Source organism: Pseudophryne corroboree, chromosome 4 (assembly GCF_028390025.1).
Source record: "Pseudophryne corroboree isolate aPseCor3 chromosome 4, aPseCor3.hap2, whole genome shotgun sequence".
Classification (NCBI taxonomy): Eukaryota; Metazoa; Chordata; class Amphibia; order Anura; family Myobatrachidae; genus Pseudophryne; species Pseudophryne corroboree.
Window position 1 is genome coordinate 274,999,897 of NC_086447.1, and position 21,756 is coordinate 275,021,652.

At 48.3% G+C, this 21,756-nt stretch overlaps 1 protein-coding gene across 4 annotated transcripts in view; it reads left to right on the top strand.

The window, feature by feature from the left end:
* Positions 1–1,454: 1,454 nt before the first annotated feature.
* MLF1 (myeloid leukemia factor 1) overlaps positions 1,455–21,756 on the top strand; it is a 133,658-nt gene continuing 113,356 nt past the window's right edge. For 2 of the 4 annotated variants that reach the window (XM_063916136.1, XM_063916137.1), the window contains exon 1: positions 1,456–1,583. In XM_063916136.1, coding sequence (XP_063772206.1) covers positions 1,537–1,583 — 47 coding nt within the window. In that variant the 5' untranslated portion in view covers positions 1,456–1,536. Of the gene's footprint in view, positions 1,584–6,095; positions 6,149–21,756 lie in introns of all 4 variants that reach the window. The other 2 variants (XM_063916138.1, XM_063916139.1) reach the window with 2 other exon arrangements.

Sequence of the window (21,756 nt, forward strand, 5' to 3'; positions counted from 1 at the left end):
TTTGGCCATTATTTGATGTTGCTGGTTGCAAAGGGGCCCCCATAACCGTTCAAGCTTTAGGGCCCCAAAAATGTATAATTTAGCTCCGCCCCTCTATTCAGAACCGCAAATCCTGGGTACAGCATTATCTCTTCAGCCTGCACGGTTCACTAGGAAGCGGGTGGGATGTAGGAGGTCTGACCACTCCTTCATTGTGCGGGGGAACTACCCAAAAAATCAGGAGTCTCACTCAGCTTGCAGGAGATTAGGCAAGTATGATGCAAATATGTGCGCAGTCATGATGTTTGGCGAGGCATCATCCGTAGCCCTAACTACATACCTACCAACTTTCTGAAGAAGGGAGGAGGGACACTAGGGTGCGTGACCTCAGAGGTAGGGGGTGTGGCTTCTTGGGAAGTGCCACGATTGCGGGCAATGCCCCATTTTTGCCGCTGTAGGGGGCTCTGTGTGCTCCTGGCATGCCGCCTGTCCCTCTCTCCGTGTGAATAGATGCTGTGCACATGCGCATAGAGTCTATTCACCGCTACTCTGCAGCAGGTGAGAGGCAGAGGGTCTCCCAATTTCCCCCAGACCGTGGGACACTGTGACCCGCGGGTGGGACAGCGGGACATTCCCAGAAAAACAGGACGGTCCAGACAAAATCTAAACAGTTGGGAGGTATGTAACGTAATCAGCCTCTTACTAATATGCTCTGTCCTGTTTACAAACACACCCTGTAACATGGCAGAAGCTGATCGACTCCTACTTTATAGATTTAGGGCCTAATTCTGAGTTGTTCGCAGCATCAAATTTGTTAGCAGTTGAGCAAAACCATGTGCACTGCAGGGGGCACAGATATAACATGTGCAGAGAGAGTTAGATTTGGGTGTGGTGTGTTCAAACTGAAATCTAAATTGCAGTGTAAAAATAAAGCAGCCAGTATTTACCTTGCACAGAAACAAAATAACCCACCCAAATCTAACTCTCTCTGCACGTTATATCTGCCTCCCCTGCAGTGCACATGGTTTTGCCCAACTGCTAAAAAATATCCTGCTGCGATCAACTTGGAATTACCCCCTTAGTATAAAGTCACAGTTGCGTTGCCTTGTGCTACTGGCCAGTATTGAAAATCATCATGGACAAATCACGGCTGCTGGCAACTATTAAAAACCATTTCTATGTCCTAAACTATACATTTACTAATTGCATATGAGATATGATCATGGTTTTCAGTGATAATACATGCAGGAAGCATAAAGTGGATCTTAGAACTAAACGTATGACACTGACTGGACACTTGTGTGGCTTTATTCTAGCTATTTCCATCCCAGGCCTGATCTTGGCAGAGACACTGTTGACAGCGGTTGCCAAGGAGACAGGAGAGGGTCCCATCTCTAGAGACTTCTGCAGGCGAGCAACCAATCATCGGCGCCACAACAGATCATGTGACGTTGAGTTGTATAATATCGTGTCCCCAACGGCGTGAGCGTGCACTGTACATCATCATCAGACAACGGCTGAGCCGGGCTCGGTGCGGGGCGCTACTGCTGCGGGAAGATGTTCGGGAACCTGCTCAAAGACTTCGAGGAAGACCAGTTCTTTTCGTGAGTTGCACATTGCAGTACATTATTTCTATCTATCTATCTATCTATCTATCATCTATCTATCTATCTATCTATCTATCTATCTATCTATCTATCTATCTATCTATCTATCTATCTATCTATCTAGTAGTGAATGATGCATCATATACGATGAGCTGAGGACACCCCTACCCTGGATACAGCATTGTAATGTCCCTTCTCGTCATCCTATGCCTTTATACTTACGATGTGCTGCTACCTCTAGTTCCACAAGTGCTGCAAACTGCCCATTAATATGAACATAGTAACCTATGTGCTTGTTACTTTCTGTATTAATAGGCTTGTACAGTAGTTCACGATCTCCTCTAGGAATATACAGTTACACCTTTTGTAAATACTTCCACACATGTTCTGTGCGTCCCCCTGTCATTTTTTTTAACAGTTTGTTGTTGTTGTTGTTGTTTAATACACTATGGAGAAACGTATGAAAGCTTGGAGAGAGATAAAGTACCAGCCAATCAGCTTCTGACTGCCATACTACAGGCTATATTTGAAACATGACAGGAGCTGGTTGGTCGGTATTTTATCTCTTTCCACACTATCTCTCCCCAAGTTTTGATAAATCTCACCCCCTAGTTGTTAATCACAGCACATTTCCTGGTAATGTTATTTTAGTATTAGTTAGTAATTTTAAATGTAAATATGATGCACTTGTAGCCTGTGGGAGATTGTAGTAAACCTTTCAGAGTGCTAAAATGGAGAGAGCTAAAGTACCAGCCAATCCGTGTTACAGGCTGTGTTTGAAAAAATTATTGGTTGGCACTTTATCTCTTTCCACGTTATCACTCTCCAAGGCTTAATACATCTACCCCAAGGTAAAAGAAATTCATTTTTATTTGATGTTGACCATAATGTGATCTCCAGTCAAGAACTACTTGCATTTGGGACTTCTAAAATGTTTAACTTGTTAACAGGACATCATTTCTACCGCTTGCGCCATTGTATGGCGTATATTTATTAAGCAAGGATAACCTCTCTTTCTGCTTAAACCAATTTACAAACCAGTTACCACTGAGAAATCATAATTTTCTAACACGGGGACATATGTACTAAGCGTGGCTTTTTTTTTCTATTGGCTGCAGTACCCCCAGGTAAAATCCGCCACCCAGCTCACTGTCAGTGAAGCCAGATGCCGTCCATGAGACTGCACTGGCTTCACCGTGATAGGCAGTGACCTCCTATTGGAAGTCCTACCTGCTAGTCACAGACACACAAGGCAGTCCCACTGGGAGGTGTTTCCTCCCTCCAGGACTGCCAGACCGGGCTGCCATAGGCAGAGAGCTGGCTTCCTGTAGAAAACCAGCTCCCTGTCTCGTTAGCTATAGCCAGATTCTATGGGCTGCAGCTGATGTTGACCATAAAAGCCGTGGTTTTGCACATGCACAGTATGGGGACAAGGTGGCAGAGACCCGGCAGCAGCGCCAATTGCAGCCCTCCTCTTCCACCAAGGTAGGAGCCACCGCTGGTACTAAGCCTTAAAAGTGATAAAGTGGAGAGTGATAACATACCAGCCAATCAGCTCCTAACTGTCATTTTTCAAACACAGCCTGTAACATGGCAGGTAGGAGTTGATTGATTGGTTGTTATGTTATCACTCTCCACTTTATCACTTTTTAAGGCTTAGTACAGAGGTTCTCAAACATGGTGCTCAAGGCACTCTAACAGTCCAGGTTTTAAGTTTATCAATGCCTGGGCACAGGTGACTTAGGGGTCTATTCATGTAGAAAACGAAAACAGAATTGCTACTTATCACTATACATCGCATCGCTTCGATGCAATGTATAGCTGTGATAAGTAGCAATTCATGTATACTTACCCTTCCGACGATGCGCTGCGGTGTCTGGGGCTCCTGCGGTTAGGTCATCTCCAGCGGTCCTTTCCAGCGATGCGCGGGATCCAGCGGCGGGTCCCTTTGCGCATGCGCAGGGTGTTGACCTCCCGGCAGGCCGCAGTGGTTGCTGGGAGGTCGGGGGGTGGAGCCAGCGCGAGGTGCAGAGCAGCGATCAGGGAAGCATTGAGCTTCCCTGCCATCTCCGCACCACAGTTCAGGTTACGCCGTCCTGAGATGGCGAACCTGAACTCCATGGAGAAGCGTAAAGCAGAGCTTTCCGCACCTTCATGAATCGCACTCACCATACAAAGGTATGGTGATGCGATTCAGGCAGAGAGTGGGGGTGCCGCTGGAGAAGTCAGAGACTTCTCCACGGTAACCCGCTCTGTGAATTGCAGTAAGCAGAGAAAAGCCCTGTTTAACGCAAAACAAGGCTTTTCTCTGCTGCATGAATAGACCCCTTAATAAGCACCTCAGTCAATTTGTTTCTGTGCTGAGCAGTGGCTATACCTAAACCCTGGACTGTTGGGGTGCCTTGAGGACTGCGTTTGAGAACCTTTGGGCCTTAGTACATCTGCTCAACAGTCCCTTAAATTTGGGCACAGTATTTTATAGGGACTGGGATCTGTGTGCAGTTTCGGCATCATGGCTTTATGTTTACTTGGTGCTGAGCGCTGTCCACTTGCGATACACTGCGTGTATGTGATTGTACGGCACAGTGAACACAGCAGAATTCCCCTAGGCATGTGTAGCCTTCTCGGCTTGCACATGTTCAGTATGAAAATGGTGGGAAATAATCACTGCTCATGGGCGGGCTCTTTGTGCAAGAGGTGGAGATGGGAAAGTGGTGGAGGATGTAACACTTGCACCGCTCAATTCTCTGGGGGGATAGTTTCATGTCTCCTGTCAGATTCCAATTATTAGCTTATGAAACATATAAAAGTAATACATTTTAGCAAAGTTAATGTGCGTATTGGAAACATCAAAGTGTTGTAATACATCAACCAGTAGAATGCCAACTTTTGTTAGTCCTACTCTGGTTTGGTTGCCAGGAATGCAGATTGTTGTGCTATTTCCGTAAACATTGTGTACTGTGCCGTTTCCTGAGAAGCCAACACAACTGTCTGATGTAGGCTACATATGTAAGCAGTATTTCTTCATATTATTAATATTCTGAATGTTTTCTGTTGCTCTTTCAAACCACTTTATGTACAAATGTTTGGTGTGTATTTAATGGCTTTCATTAATGCAGAAATTCGGCTGCTACAATCAATGCAGGTTTTAGTAATATGCATGCTTAAGTCCAGCTTGCCTGAGGTACATATTAAGTTACCTGTGCTCAAGCATGGATAGCCTTAAAACCTGGACTGTTCTTCTCCAGCATGAAAAATCGATAATGTATTGAAGTATGGGCCACAGGTTGCACAGGTCAGCCATATGAAAAAGATCAAAATCCAGGAAATTATTATTATTATTATTATTATTATTATTATGATTTGTATTTTCCTCTCTAAAGTGCCAACATACATTGCATATCGCTATACTTTGAAGGTATAATAGTAATAAATAGCATGCCACTTGAAACATGGTAAATATGGCCCTGTGCAAATGATCTTGCTGTCTAATAGTAAATGCAATCATTTAATTAAAAACTAAATTTGAGAGTCATCTATTCTTGTATGTGAAAGTGCTAAATGCTTCTAAAAGCATAATAAGTAAACTAGTAAAGGAGGTGAAATTGTCTGCTTAAAAATCCGTTTCATTTGCCCGCTGTCTGGATCCTGGCAGTCAGGATACTGACGCTGGAATCCCGCCAGCCGACATTGCCGGCATACCGGCACTACAGGACAATTCCGCTGCCGGCATACTGGAGGCTGGAATGCCGCTGTTGGTATATTGACAGACGGCCGCCGGTAAATCATACTGAATCCAGGTGTGAGTTGGCATGTGGGATCTGATTTTCCAGAAATCTGGTACCCTGCAGTTTGCAACAACAATTTCTCAACAATCTACTGATTAAACAGGTCTTCTGATATCAAAACAACTTGTCACATTTATGGTGATCCCATAACTTCTTACCTGATGGAATTAAGTAAATGGGGAAAGTTGGGACATATGATGTATGGGCATTAGATGTCATAGAGGAGTTATGTAACTATATAGAGCAGGGCTGGCCAAACCTGTCCTCGAGATCTACCAACAGTTCATGTTTTCCAGGCCTACTGGAGACCTGTAGAATTGTCAGTTAGGAATGAATGCAGCTCATATTAATTAGTAATGACTACACCTGTGCACCAGCTAGGTGGTCTGGAAAATGTGAACTGTTGGTAGATCTCGGGGACTGGTTTGGCCAGCCCTGATATAGAGGCTGTAGATCAAATGCTTATTTACACGCTGCAGAAATCGGAAGTGACTTCTAATATCTGTAATAATCTACGATAGCAGTGGTGTATTATTCTAGTAGACCCTGAAGAAACATCACAACTCACTCTTTATTACAAATAGTATTAACAGGAGTTTATATGTCACTTGTGTGTTATAAATATGCATGCACATATATTCTTATGCCTATTAACAGCAAATCAGGCCAGAAAGACTGGTCATACTGGACTAACACATGTATAATCTTTTATCGGCAACAGAGCTGAAATAAACACATTAATTGCTGAGGAGGATGACAGTAGTTTAGAAAGCAGTAAGTATGACGAGGTCACTGTGGCCTCACAGTAACCTTAGAAGTAAGTGAAAGGAGATGTGTTCTAAGTATAAAGTGGCTTGAACGTGTTGATAGAAGAGTTTAAACAGTGCACTGTATACTTTTTGGATTCACATGCAAGAGCCTCTGTTACATAAATCCCCATGCAAAGCCCTCTTCTAATCTGACTGATAACATTTGCAGGGAGAACATTGTACCTAGAAAACCAGTTCACAAACAGAGCTTTAAATAAGCTCTTTTTTTCTTACTGCATGTTATACGCTGCAGCATCAGAAGGTGCGTTACCTTATAATTACATTCTTATTATTTTTTAAATTTTTTACATAATCTACTGCATACTTGCCTACGCTCCCTAATTCTGCAGGAGACTCCCTTAAACAGCAGCAATCTCATTCACTCCCTGAATAGTCCAGCAATCTCCCTGATTGCACCTTAACCCCATTGTGCAGCTGTTACATTCTTAGGAGGAAAAAAATAAATCAGAGATACATACATTCAAATGGGAACATCAGTGCCATTTCCCTGCATTGGCTATAAGACACATTGGGCCAGATGTATGAAAGTGCGCTGTGGTTTCCGCTGACCACAGCGCACCTTAAGTCTGCATTTTGCGCTTACCCCTAATGTATGAACGGCGTGGTAACGCTGTGTGCATTGTCCGCCGCGCGCCCCCGCCGCTTCCCCGCAGTGGTGACTGTCAAACGTTGGGCAGAGGCAATGTATCATTGCCTCTGCTGTGACTTTTTTGACTCTTAAGTCCACCGGGCCGGAACGCCTCCCCCAGGCAGGCGATGTCTGCAAAATGTGCACTGGCTTAATTTTTTTTTTAAATAAACTTTATTGAACATTCTTCTGCTGGTCCACACAGCTCTACTGCGCATGCGCCGGGTGCCTCCGGCGGTGCAGACAGGAAGCAGGGGAGAAGGGCGCATGCGCACACATTGCGGCGCCGAGCCAATGTGGAACGTGCGCTATCGCGGGACAGGTAGGATAACGCCCTCCCACATCGGCTGGGGCCTCAATAATACATTGTGGCGGCTGCTGCGGGCGTATCACCGCGATAATGTGGTGATACGCCCCTGGACACATAACGTCCGTTAGGACGTTTTTCATACATCACCCCCAGTGATCCCTATGGCTACATGCATTTTAAATAAAGTTTCTCGTGGCCACTTACAGTATATGGAACCTCTTGTAAAGCACAATACACAAACAAATTCTGCAAAATATCAGTGTCTTTTCTTCAACAAGTAGATCTTGCTAACTTTGGGGGCTCATTTACATTTGAATGTAAGTCATTTTTATGACACGCCTCTCAGATGTAGCAGTACACGTCCGCACTGATAGGTGTTACTTTTACATCTCCCTGAAATGCGTTTTCAAAAGTAGCCAAGTATGATCTACAGTGCTGGTATCCTACCATTGTAGAGTCATGAAGTGCTACATTTCATAATGACTGAATTGTAATATCACAACATTGTCAATTTGATTGAGCAACTCAAGTGTTGCTCCATGCTGGTGCGCACAGCCGCCGGCGCTAACATTACTGTTCTTTTTCTCCGTCATATTGACGGGCTGGTAAGTAGTTGTGTATATGGGTGATTTTACTATTAATGTTTCTGATATGTGTTCATCTTAATCCAGTACCTACCTCTATATTGTGCAAGATCTGTAATAATAAGAATTTACTTACCGATAATTCTATTTCTCATAGTCCGTAGTGGATGCTGGGGACTCCGTAAGGACCATGGGGAATAGCGGCTCCGCAGGAGACTGGGCACATCTAAAGAAAGCTTTAGGACTAACTGGTGTGCACTGGCTCCTCCCCTATGACCCTCCTCCAAGCCTCAGTTAGGATACTGTGCCCGGACGAGCGTACACAATAAGGAAGGATTTTGAATCCCGGGTAAGACTCATACCAGCCACACCAATCACACCGTATAACCTGTGATCTGAACCCAGTTAACAGCATGATAACAGAGGAGCCTCTGAAAGATGGCTCACAACAATAATAACCCGATTTTTGTAACAATAACTATGTACAAGTATTGCAGACAATCCGCACTTGGGATGGGCGCCCAGCATCCACTACGGACTATGAGAAATAGAATTATCGGTAAGTAAATTCTTATTTTCTCTAACGTCCTAAGTGGATGCTGGGGACTCCGTAAGGACCATGGGGATTATACCAAAGCTCCCAAACGGGCGGGAGAGTGCGGATGACTCTGCAGCACCAAATGAGAGAACTCCAGGTCCTCCTCAGCCAGGATATTAATTTTGTAGAATTTTACAAACGTATTTGCTCCTGACCAAGTAGCTGCTCGGCAAAGTTGTAAAGCCGAGACCCCTCGGGCAGCCGCCCAAGATGAGCCCACCTTCCTTGTGGAGTGGGCATTTACAGATTTTTGGCTGTGGCAGGCCTGCCACAGAATGTGCAAGCTGAATTGTACTACAAATCCAACGAGCAATAGTCTGCTTAGAAGCAGGAGCACCCAGCTTGTTGGGTGCACACAGGATAAACAGCGAGTCAGATTTCCTGACTCCAGCCATCCTGGAAACATATTTTCTCTAACGTCCTAGTGGATGCTGGGGACTCCGTCAGGACCATGGGGAATAGCGGCTCCGCAGGAGACAGGGCACAAAAGTAAAAGCTTTAGGATCAGGTGGTGTGCACTGGCTCCTCCCCCTATGACCCTCCTCCAAGCCTCAGTTAGATTTTTGTGCCCGGCCGAGAAGGGTGCAATCTAGGTGGCTCTCCTAAAGAGCTGCTTAGAGTAAAAGTTTTGTTAGGTTTTTTATTTTCAGTGAGTCCTGCTGGCAACAGGCTCACTGCATCGAGGGACTTAGGGGAGAGAAGTGAACTCACCTGCGTGCAGGATGGATTGGCTTCTTAGGCTACTGGACACCATTAGCTCCAGAGGGAGTCGGAACACAGGTCTCACCCTGGGGTTCGTCCCGGAGCCGCGCCGCCGACCCCCTTGCAGATGCCGAAAAGTGAAGAGGTCCAGAAACCGGCGGCAGAAGACTTTTCAGTCTTCATAAGGTAGCGCACAGCACTGCAGCTGTGCGCCATTGTTGTCAGCACACTTCATAACAGCGGTCACTGAGGGTGCAGGGTGCTGGGGGGGGGCGCCCTGGGCAGCAATGATAGTACCTTATTCTGGCTAAAAATACATCACATATAGCCCCTGGGGGCTATATGGATGTATTTAACCCCTGCCAGGTCTCAGAAAAACGGGAGAAGAAGCCCGCCGAAAAGGGGGCGGGGCCTATTCTCCTCAGCACACAGCGCCATTTTCCCTCACAGAAATGCTGGTGGGAAGGCTCCCAGGCTCTCCCCTGCACTGCACTACAGAAACAGGGTTAAAGCAGAGAGGGGGGGCACTGATTTGGCGATATGACTACATATATTAAAATGCTATAAGGGAAAAGCACTTATATAAAGGTTGTCCCTGTATAATTATAGCGTTTTTGGTGTGTGCTGGCAAACTCTCCCTCTGTCTCCCCAAAGGGCTAGTGGGTCCTGTCCTCTATCAAAGCATTCCCTGTGTGTGTGCTGTGTGTCGGTACGTGTGTGTCGACATGTATGAGGACGATGTTGGGAGGCGGAGCAAATTGCCTGTAATGGTGATGTCACTCTCTAGGGAGTCGACACCGGAATAGATGGCTTATTTAAGGAATTACGTGATAATGTCAACACGCTGCAAGTCGGTTGACGACATGAGACGGCCGGCAAACATATTAGTATCTGTCCAGGCGTCTAAAACACCGTCAGGGACGTTATAATGCCCATTTTACCTCAGTCGGTCGACACAGACACAGACACGGACACTGACTCAAGTGTCGACGGTGAAGAAACAAACGTATTTTCCTTTAGGGCCACACGTTACTTGTTAAGGGCAATGAAGGAGGTGTTACATATTTCTGATACTACAAGTACCACAAAAAAGGGTATTATGTGGGGTGTGGAAAAACTACCTATAGTTTTTCCTGAATCAGATAAATTAAATGAAGTGTGTGATGAGGCGCGGGGTTCCCCCGATAGAAAATTATTGGCGGTATACCCTTTCCCGCCAGAAGTTAGGGCGCGTTGGGAAACACCCCTTAGGGTGGATAAGGCGCTCACACGCTTATCAAAACAAGTGGCGGTACCGTCTCCAGATACGGCCGCCCTCAAGGAGCCAGCTGATAGGAGGCTGGAAAATATCCTAAAAAGTATATACACACATACTGGTGTTATACTGCGACCAGCGATCGCCTCAGCCTGGATGTGCAGCGCGGGGGTGGCTTGGTCGGATTCCCTGACTGAAAATATTGATACCCTTGACAGGGACAGTATTTTATTTACTATAGAGCATTTAAAGAATGCATTTCTATATATGCGAGATGCACAGAGGGATATTTGCACTCTGGCATCAAGAGTAAGTGCGATGTCCATATCTGCCAAAAGATGTTTATGGACACGACAGTGGTCAGGTGATGCAGATTCCAAACGGCACAAAGATGTATTGCCGTATAAAGGGGAGGAGTTATTTGGGGGTCGGTCCATCGGACCTGGTGGCCACGGCAACTGCTGGGAAATCCACCGTTTTTACCCTAAGTCACATCTATGCAGAAAAAGACACCATCTTTTCAGCCTCAGTCCTTTCGTCCCCATAAGCATATCTGCCCAGGGATAGAGGAAAGGGAAGAAGACTGCAGCAGGCAGCCCATTCCCAGGAACAGAAGCCTTCCACCGCTTCTGCCAAGTTCTCAGCTTGACGCTGGGGCCGTACAGGACCCCTGGATCCTACAAGTAGTATCCCAGGGGTACAGATTGGAAAGTCGAGACGTTTCCCCTCGCAGGTTCCTGAAGTCTGCTTTACCAACGTCTCCCTCCGACAGGGAGGCAGTATTGGAAACAATTCACAAGCTGTATTCCCAGCAGGTGATAATCAAAGTACCCCTCCTACAACAAGGAAAGGGGTATTATTCCACACTATATTGTGGTACTGAAACCAGAAGGCTCGGTGAGACCTATTCTAAATCTGAAATATTTGAACACTTACAAAGGTTCAAATCAAGATGGAGTCACTCAGAGCAGTGATAGCGAACCAGGAAGAAGGGGACTATATGGTGTCCCGGGACATCAGGGATGCTTACCTCCATGTCCCAATTTGCCCTTCTCACCAAGGGTATCTCAGGTTCGTGGTACAGAACTGTCACTATCAGTTTCAGACGCTGCCGTTTGGATTGTCCACGGCACTCCGGGTCTTTACCAAGGTAATGCCCGAAATGATGATTCTTCTTCGAAGAAAATGGACGACCTCCTGATAAGAGCAAGGTCCAGAGAACAGTTAGAGGTCGGAGTAGCACTATCTCAAGTAGTTCTACGACAGCACGGGTGGATTCTAAATATTCCAAAACCGCAGTTGTTTCCGACGACACGTCTGCTGTTCCTAGGGACTGGACACAGTCCAGAAAAAGGTGTTTCTCCCGGAGGAGAAAGCCAGGGAGTTATCCGAGCTAGTCAGGAACCTCTTAAAACCAGGAAAAGTGTCAGTGCATCATTGCACAAGAGTCCTGGGAAAAATGGTGGCTTATTACGAAGCGATTCCATTCGGCAGATTCCACGCAAGAACTTTTCAGTGGGATCTGCTGGACAAATGGTCCGGATCGCATCTTCAGATGCATCAGCGGATAACCCTATCTCCAAGGACAAGGGTGTCTCTCCTGTGGTGGTTACAGAGTGCTCATCTTCTAGAGGGCCGCAGATTCGGCATTCAGGATTGGATGCTGGTGACCACGGAGGCCAGCCTGAGAGGCTGGGGAGCAGTCACACAGGGAAAAAATTTCCAGGGAGTGTGATTAAGTCTGGAGACTTTTCTCCACATAAATATACAATTTATAATGCTCTAAGCTTAGCAAGACCTCTGCTTCAAGGTCAGCCGGTATTGATCCAGTGGGACAACATCACGGCAGTCGCCCACGTAAACAGACAGGGCGGCACAAGAAGCAGGAGGGCAATGGCAAAAACTGCAAGGATTCTTCGCTGGGCGGAAAATCATGTGATAGCACTGTCAGCAGTGTTCATTCCGGGAGTGGACAACTGGGAAGCAGACTTCCTCAGCAGGCACGACCTCCACCCGGGAGAGTGGGGACTTCATCAGGAAGTTTTCCACATGATTGTGAACCGTTGGGAAAGACCAAAGGTGTACATGATGGCGTCCCGCCTGAACAAAAAACTGGACAGGTATTGCGCCAGGTCAAGAGACTTTCAGGCAATAGCTGTGGACGTTCTGGTAACACCGTGGGCGTACCAGTCGGTGTATGTGTTCCCTCCTCTGCTTCTCATACCCAAGGTATTGAGAATTATAAGACGTAGAGGAGTAAGAACTATACTCGTGGCTCCGGATTGGCCAAGAAGGACTTGGTACCCGGAACTTCAAGAGATACTCACAGAGGACTCATGACCTCTGCCGCTAAGAAGGGACTTGCTTCAGCACGTACCATGTCTGTTCCAAGACTTACCGCGGCTGCGTTTGACGGCATGGCGGTTGAACGCCGGATCCTAAGGGAAAAAGGCATTCCGGAAGAGGTCATTCCTAACCTGGTCAAAGCCAGGAAGGACGTGACCGCACAACATTATCACCACATGTGGCGAAAATATGTTGCGTGGTGTGAGGCCAGGAAGGCTCCACGAAGAAATTTCAACTCGGTCGATTCCTGCATTTCCTGCAAACAGGAGTGTCTATGGGCCTCAGATTGGGGTCCATTAAGGTTCAAATTTCGGCCCTGTCGATTTTCTTCCAGAAAGAATTGGCTTCAGTTCCTGAAGTCCAGACGTTTGTCAAGGGAGTACTGCATATACAACCCCCTTTTATGCCTCCAGTGGCACTGTGGGATCTCAACGTAGTTCTGGGATTCCTCAAATCACATTGGTTTAAACCGCTCAAATCTGTGGATTTGAAATATCTCACATGGAAAGTGACCATGATGTTGGCCCTGGCCTCGGCCAGGCGAGTGTCAGAATTGGCGGCTTTGTCTCACAAAAGCCCATATCTGATTGTCCATTCGGACGGGGCAGAGCTGCGGACTCGTCCCCAGTTTCTCCCTAAGGTGGTGTCAGCGTTTCACCTGAACCAGCTTATTGTGGTACCTGCGGCTACTAGGGACTTGGAGGACTCCAAGTTGCTAGATGTTGTCAGGGCCCTGAAAATATCGGTTTCCAGGACGGCTGGAGTCAGGAAAACTGACTTGCTGTTATCCTGTATGCACCCAACAAACTGGGTGCTCTTGCTTCTAAGCAGACGATTGCTAGTTGGATGTGTAGTACAATTCAGCTTGCACATTCTGTGGCAGGCCTGCCACAGCCAAAATATGTAAATGCCCATTCCACAAGGAAGGTGGGCTCATCCTGGGCGGCTGCCCGAGGGGTCTCGGCATTACAACTCTGCCGAGCAGCTACGTGGTCGGGGGGAGAACACGTTTGTAAAATTCTACAAATTTGATACCCTGGCTAAAGAGGACCTGGAGTTCTCTCATTCGGTGCTGCAGAGTCATCCGCACTCTCCCGCCCGTTTGGGAGCTTTGGTATAATCCCCATGGTCCTGACGGAGTCCCCAGCATCCACTAGGACGTTAGAGAAAATAAGATTTTACTTACCGATAAATCTATTTCTCGTAGTCCGTAGTGGATGCTGGGCGCCCATCCCAAGTGCGGATTGTCTGCAATACTTGTACATAGTTATTGGTACAAAAATCGGGTTATTATTGTTGTGAGCCATCTTTTCAGAGGCTCCGCTGTTATCATGCTGTTAACTGGGTTCAGATCACAGGTTGTACAGTGTGATTGGTGTGGCTGGTATAAGTCTTACCCGGGATTCAAAATCCTTCCTTATTGTGTACGCTCGTCCGGGCACAGTATCCTAACTGAGGCTTGGAGGAGGGTCATAGGGGGAGGAGCCACTGCACACCACCTGATCCTAAAGCTTTTACTTTTGTGCCCTGTCTCCTGCGGAGCCGCTATTCCCCATGGTCCTGACGGAGTCCCCAGCATCCACTACGGACTACGAGAAATAGATTTATCGGTAAGTAAAATCTTATTTTCAGGGCACTGACAACGTCTAGCAACTTGGAGGCCTCCAAGTCCCTAGTAGCCGCAGGCACCACCAATAGGTTGGTTCAGGTGAGACGCTGAAACCACCTTAGGGAGAAACTGAGGACGAGTCCTCAATTCCGCCCTGTCCGAATGGAAAATCAGATAAGGGCTTTTTCAGGATAAAGCCGCCAATTCTGACACGCGCCTGGCCCAGGCCAGGGCCAACAGCATGACCACTTTCCATGTGAGATATTTTAACTCCACAGATTTAAGTGGTTCAAACCAATGTGACTTTTGGAACCCAAAACTACATTGAGATCCCAAAGTGCCACTGGAGGCACAAAAGGAGGCTGTATATGCAGTACCCCTTTTACAAAACGTCTGAACTTCAGGGACTGAAGCTAGTTCTTTTTGGAAGAAAATTGACAGGGCCGAAATTTGAACCTTAATGGACCCCAATTTCAGGCCCATAGACACTCCTGTTTGCAGGAAATGTAGGAATCGACCCAGTTGAATTTCCTCCGTCGGGCCTTACTGGCCTCGCACCACGCAACATATTTTCGCCAATTGCGGTGATAATGTTTTTGCGGTTACATCCTTCCTGGCTTTGATCAGGATAGGGATGACTTCATCCGGAATGCCTTTTTTCCTTCAGGATCCGGCGTTCAACCGCCATGCCGTCAAACGCAGCCGCGGTAAGTCTTGGAACAGACAGGGTCCTTGCTGGAGCAGGTCCCTTCTTAGAGGTAGAGGCCACGGATCCTCCGTGAGCATCTCTTGAAGTTCCGGTTACCAAGTCCTTCTTGGCCAATCCGGAGCCACGAATATAGTGCTTTCTCCTCTCCATCTTATCAATCTCAGTACCTTGGGTATGAGAGGCAGAGGAGGGAACACATACACTGACTGGTACACCCACGGTGTTACCAGAGCGTCTACAACTATTGCCTGAGGGTCTCTTGACCTGGCGCAATACCTGTCGAGTTTTTTAATCATGTGGAAGACTTCTGGGTGAAGTCCCCACTCTCCCGGGTGGAGGTCGTGCTGAGGAAGTCTGCTTCCCAGTTGTCCACTCCCGGAATGAATACTGTTGACAGTGCTATCACATGATTTTCCCCCCAGCGAAGAATCCCTGCAGCTTCTGCCCTTTGCCCTCCTGCTTCTTGTGCCACCTTGTCTGTTTACGTGGGTGACTGCCATGATGTTGTCCGACTGGATCAATACCGGCTGACCTTGAAGCAGAGGTCTTGCTAAGCTTAGAGCATTGTAAATGGCCCTTAGCTGCAGGATATTTATGTGAAGTGATGTATCCAGGCTTGACCCTAAGCCCTGGATATTCCTTCCCTGTATGACTGCTCCCCAGCCTCGCAGGCTGGCATCCGTGGTCACCAGGACCCAGTCCTGAATGCCGAATCTGCGGCCCTCTAGAAGATGAGCACTCTGCAACCACCACAGGATGGATACCCTTGTCCTTGGTGACAGGGTTATCCGCTGATGCATCTGAGAATGCGACCCGGACCATTTGTCCAGTAGGTTCCACTGGAAAGTTCTTGCGTGGAATCTAACGAATGGGATTGCTTCGTAGGAAGCCACCATTTTTACCCAGAACCCTTGTGCATTGATGCACTGAGACTTGGTTCGATTTTAGGAGGTTCCTGACTAGCTCGGATAACTCCCTGGCTTTCTCTTCCGGGAGAAACACCTTTTTTTTTTTTTTTCTGGACTGTGTCCAGGAACATCCCTAGGAAACAGAAGACAAGTCGTCGGAACCAGCTGCGATTTTGGAATATTGAGAATCCAATCGTGCTGCCTCAACACTACCTGAGATAGTGCTACACCGACTTCCAACTGTTCCCTGGATCTTACCCTTATCAGGGAATCGTCCAAGTAAGGGATAACTAAAATTCCCTTCCTTCGAAGGGATATCATTTCGGCCATTACCTTGGTAAAGACCCGGGGTGCCGTGGACCATCCCTACGGCAGCGTCTGAACTGATAGTGACAGTTCTGTACCATAACCTGAGGTACCCTTGGTGAGAAGGGTAAATTTTGACATGAAGGTAAGCATCCTTGATGTCCCGAGACATCATGTAGTCCCCTTCTTCCAGGTTCGCAATCACTGCTCTGAGTGACTCAATCTTGAATTTGAACCTCTGTATGTAAGTGTTCAAAGATTTTAGATTTTAGATTTAGAATCGGTCTCACCGAGCCGTCTGGCTTCGGTACCACAATAGTGTGGAATAATACCCCGTTCCCTGTTGCAGGAGGGGTACCTTGATTATCACCTGCTGGGAATACAGCTTGTGAATGGCTTCCAAAACTGCCTCCCTGTCAGAGGGAGACGTCGGTAAAGCCGACCTTTGGAAACGGCGAGGGGGAGACGTCTCGAATTTCAATATGTACCCTTGAGATATTACCTGAAGGATCCAGGGGTCTACTTGCGAGTGAGCCCACTGCGCACTGAAATTCATTGAGAATGGGCCCCCACCGTGCCTGAGCTTGTAAGGCCCTAGCGTCATACTGAGGGCTTTGCAGAGGCGGGAAAGGATTTCTGTTCCTGGGAACTGGGTAATCTCTTCAGCCTTTTTCCTCTCCCTCTGTCACGAGCAGAAAAGAGGAACCTTTTGTCCGCTTGCCAACAAAGGACTGCGCCTGATAATACGGCGTCTTATTTTGAGAGGCGACCTGGGGTACAAACGTGGATTTCCCAGTTGTTGCCATGGCCACCAGGTCTAAAAGACCGACCCCAAATGTCCCCTTTCAAAGGCAATACTTCCAAATGCCGTTTGGAATCCGCATCACCTGACCATTTTACTGGTAGAATTGGACAACGCACTTATACTTGATGCCAGTCGGCAATTATTCCGCTGTGCATCCTGCATATATAGAAATGCATCTTTTAAATGCTCTATAGGCAATAATATACTATCCTTATCTAGGATATCAATATTTCCAGTCAGGGAATCCGACCATGCCAACCCAGCACTGCACCTCCAGGCTGAGGCGATTGCTGGTCGCAGTATAACACCAGTATGTGTGTGAATACATTTTTGGATACCCTCCTGCTTTCTATCAGCAGGATCCTTAAGGACGGCCATCTCATGAGAGGGTAGAGCCCTTGTTCTTACAAGCGTGTGAGCGCCTTATCCCCCCTAGGGGGTGTTTCCCAACGCACCCTAACCTCTGGCGGGAAAGGGTATACAGCCAATACTTTTTAAGAAATTATCAATTGTTATCGGGGGGAAACCCACGCATCATCACACATTTTATTTCTCAGATTCAGGAAAACTACAGGTAGTTTTTCCCTCACCGAACATAATACCCCTTTTTGGTGGTACTCGTATTATCAGAAATGTATAAAACATTTTCCATTGTCTCAATCATGTAACGTGTGGCCCTACTGGAAATCACGGTTGTCTCTTCACCGTCGACACAGGAGTCAGTATCCGTGTCGGCGTCTGTATCTGCCATCTGAGGTAACGGGCGCTTTAGAGCCCCTGACGGCCTATGAGACGTCTGGACAGGCCCAAGCTGAGTAGCCGGCTGTCTCATGTCAACCACTGTTTTTTTATACAGAGCTGACACTGTCACGTAATTTTCAACAGTACATCCACTCAGGTGTCGACCCCCTAGGTGGTGACATCACTGTTACAGACACTCTGCTCCGTCTCCACATCATTTTTCTCCTCATACATGTCGACACAAACGTACCGACACACAGCACACACACAGGGAATGCTCTGATAGAGGACAGGACCCCACTAGCCCTTTGGGGAGACAGAGGGAGAGTTTGCCAGCACACACCAGAGCGCTATATATATACAGGGATAACCTTATATAAGTGTTTTTCCCCTTATAGCTGCTGTATAGGTAATACTGCGCCTAATTAGTGCCCCCCCTCTCTTTTTTAACCCTTTCTGTAGTGTAGTGACTGCAGGGGAGAGCCAGGGAGCTTCCCTCCAACGGAGCTGTGAGGGAAAATGGCGCTTGTGTGCTGAGGAGATAGGCTCCGCCCCCTTCACGGCGGCCTTTTCTCCCGCTTTTTTAGGAAAACTGGCAGGGGTGAAATGCATCCATATAGCCCAGGAGCTATATGTGATGTATTTCTTTAGCCATATAAGGTTTAAACATGTTGTATTGCGTCTCAGGGCGCTCCCCCCCAGCGCCCTGCACCCTCAGTGACCGGAGTGTGAAGTGTGCTGAGAGCAATGGCGCACAGCTGCAGTGCTGTGCGCTACCTTATTGAAGACAGGAACGTCTTCTGCCGCCGATTTTTCCGGACCTCTTCGCTCTTCTGGCTCTGTAAGGGGGCCGGCGGCTCGGCTCCGGGACCCATCCAGGCTGAACCTGTGATCGTCCCTCTGGAGCTAATGTCCAGTAGCCAAGAAGCCCAATCCACTCTGCAGTCAGGTGAGTTCGCTTCTTCTCCCCTTAGTCCCATGATGCAGTGAGCCTGTTGCCAGCAGGTCTCACTGAAAATAACAAACCTAAACTAAAACTTTCACTAAGAAGCTCAGGAGAGCCCCTAGTGTGCACCCTTCTCGTCGGGCACAGAAATCTAACTGAGGCTTGGAGGAGGGTCATAGGGGGAGGAGCCAGTGCACACCAGTTAGTCCTAAAGCTTTCTTTAGATGTGCCCAGTCTCCTGCGGAGCCGCTATTCCCCATGGTCCTTATGGAGTCCCCAGCATCCACTTAGGACAGGGGTGGCCAACCAGTCAGTGACAAAGAGCCAAAAAACCTTGTTAGGTACGTCAAAGAGCCGACATCGAGCCGATGGCGCGCATGCAAAAAAGGAATGTGGCCTTGTGCCTGCTAGACTACACCCCTGGTATAAAATACATTGACAAAGCCAGAATGACATAAAATAAATTTTTAAAGCCAAATTCATTGAAAAAGCCACTTTCACATAATAAACTTCAGCTCCCCCATGTGTCACTCCAGCCAGCTACCCCATGTGTCACTCCTGCTAGCACCCTCCTATGTCACTCCAGCCAGCTCCCCGTGTCACTCCAGCCAGGTCTCCCATGTGTCACTACTGCCAAGACCCTGCTGTGTCACTCCAGCCAGGTCTCCCATGTGTCCCTACTGCCAAAACCCTACTGTGTCACTCCAGCCAGCTCTCCCATGTGTCCCTACTGCCAAAACCATGCTGTGTCACTCCAGCCAACACCCTCCTGTCACTCCAGCCTGCTCCCCCGTGTCACTCTAGCCAGCTCTCCCATGTGTCAATACTGCCAAGACCCTGCTGTGTCACTCCAGCCAGGTCTCCCCGTGTCACTACTGCCAAGACCCTGCTGTGTCACTCCAGCCAACACCCTCCTGTCACTCCAGCCAGCTCTTCCATGTGTCACTCCTGCTAGCACCCTATGTCACTCCAGCCAGCTCCCCCGTGTCACTCCAGCCAGCTCTCCCATGTGTCACTACTGCCAAGACCCTGCTGTGTCACTCCAGCCAGCTCTCCCATGTGTCACTACTGCCAAGACCCTGCTGTGTCACTCCAGCCAGCTCTCCCATGTGTCACTCCAGCCAACACCCTCCTGTCACTCCAGCCAGCTCTTCCATGTGTAACTCCTGCTAGCACCCTCCTATGCCACTCCAGCCAGCTCTCCCGTGTCACTCCAGCCATCTCTCCCATGTGTCACTACTGCCAAGACCCTGCTGTGTCACTCCAGCCAGGTCTCCCATGTGTCACTACTGCCAAGACCCTGCTGTGTCACTCCAACCAGCTCTCCCATGTGTCACTCCAGCCAACACCCTCCTGTCACTCCAGCCAGCTCTTCCATGTGTAACTCCTGTTAGCACCCTCCTATGCCACTCCAGCCAGCTCCCCCGTGTCACTCCAGCCATCTCTCCCATGTGTCACTACTGCCAAGACCCTGCTGTGTCACTCCAGCCAGGTCTCCCATGTGTCACTACTGCCAAGACCCTGCTGTGTCACTCCAGCCAGCTCTCTCATGTGTCACTCCTGCCAACACCCTCCTGTCACTCCAGCCAGCTCTTCCATGTGTCACTCCTGCTAGCACCCTCCTATGTCACTCCAGCCAGCTCCCCCGTGTCACTCCAGCCAGCTCTCCCACGTGTCACTCCTGCTACCACCCTCCTATGTGACTGCAGCCAGCTCTCCCATGTGTCACTCTTGCCAACACCCTCCTGTCACTCCAGCCAGCTCTCCCATATGTCACTCCTGCTACCACCCACCTATGTCACTCCAGCCATTCTCCCATGTGTCACTCCTGCCAACACCCTCCTGTCACTCCAGCCAGCTCTCCCATGTGTCACTACTTCCAGCACCCTCCCGCGTCACTCCTGCCAGGACCCTCCTGTGTCTCTCCAGCCAGCTCTGCCATGTGTCACTCTAGCCCACCCTCATGTATCACTACAGGCCCCCCCATCAACTCGTGCCATTGCAGCAGTCCCTAATGTGTCCTCTGTTTGCTTGTGGGTGTCTCACCTCTAGTATCTGGCTCCTTCAGTTTTCAGTCCCTGTAGTGCTGCTGCATGTCTGGCTGGAGTGCAGCGGTTTCTGTATCTGTTGTGGTCACGTGATTTAGAGTGTTGGGAGCCACATTTGAATAAAGAAAGAGCCACATGCGGCTCAAGAGCCACAGGTTGGCCACCACTGACTTAGGACGTTAGAGAAATCCGTTTAAAAACATTTCAAACAAAACTATCTAGCACTTTAACTTTGCTTGCTACTGAGCTGGTATCCGGTTGATAGGTCGACACTATATGGTCGACATAGTCAAAAGGTAGACAGGTTCAAATGGTCGACACAAGTTTTTGTTTTTACACATTTTTAAATTTTTCCATACTTTACCATCCATGTGGACTACGTTTGGGAATGGCAATTGGTGCCTATGGCAGCGAGGCACCTTGCCCAAAGCATGGCTAGCAAAACAGTACACTAAGTGGGGGTTTGTGTGCTGTAACCTACAATTGCACAGTGTCTAGTTCGACCTAGACACTGTCAAACTTTTTACTGTCGACCCATAACCATCATCGCCTTATGCTGGCCATACATCAGGGAGATATCGTTCCAACCAGCCAACTAGTTGGCTGGTTGGAACGATAATCTGGCAGTGTGTGGGAGCAAACGATTATCAGACGTTTGCTCCCACACGCTAAAAAACGTTCAGAAACGGTTGGTCCAACTAGTTGGGAAAATCAAACTTGTTTGATTTTCCCAACCAATCGTTCAGGTGTAGGGGGAACTTTCCCCCCAACTGAACGATAAGTAGGTGGACACTGGCCAGCAGTGTCCGCCTGCTTCTGTCATCACTGCCGGCTGGGCTGTCTTTTTCATCCCAGGATCCCCGGCAGCGGTACTATGGAGCAGGTCATGGGGTCTCACCGGGACCCCAGCTTTGGCACCCCATCCGAGATCACTGCACCCCGCAGTCGAGGCACCTCTCCACCTCTCCCCCCCCCCCCCCACGTGCGCGATCGTGGCACCCCCGCACCCCACCCGCAATAAGAATGGAGGGACAGAGACAGCGGGCGAGGGGAGCTG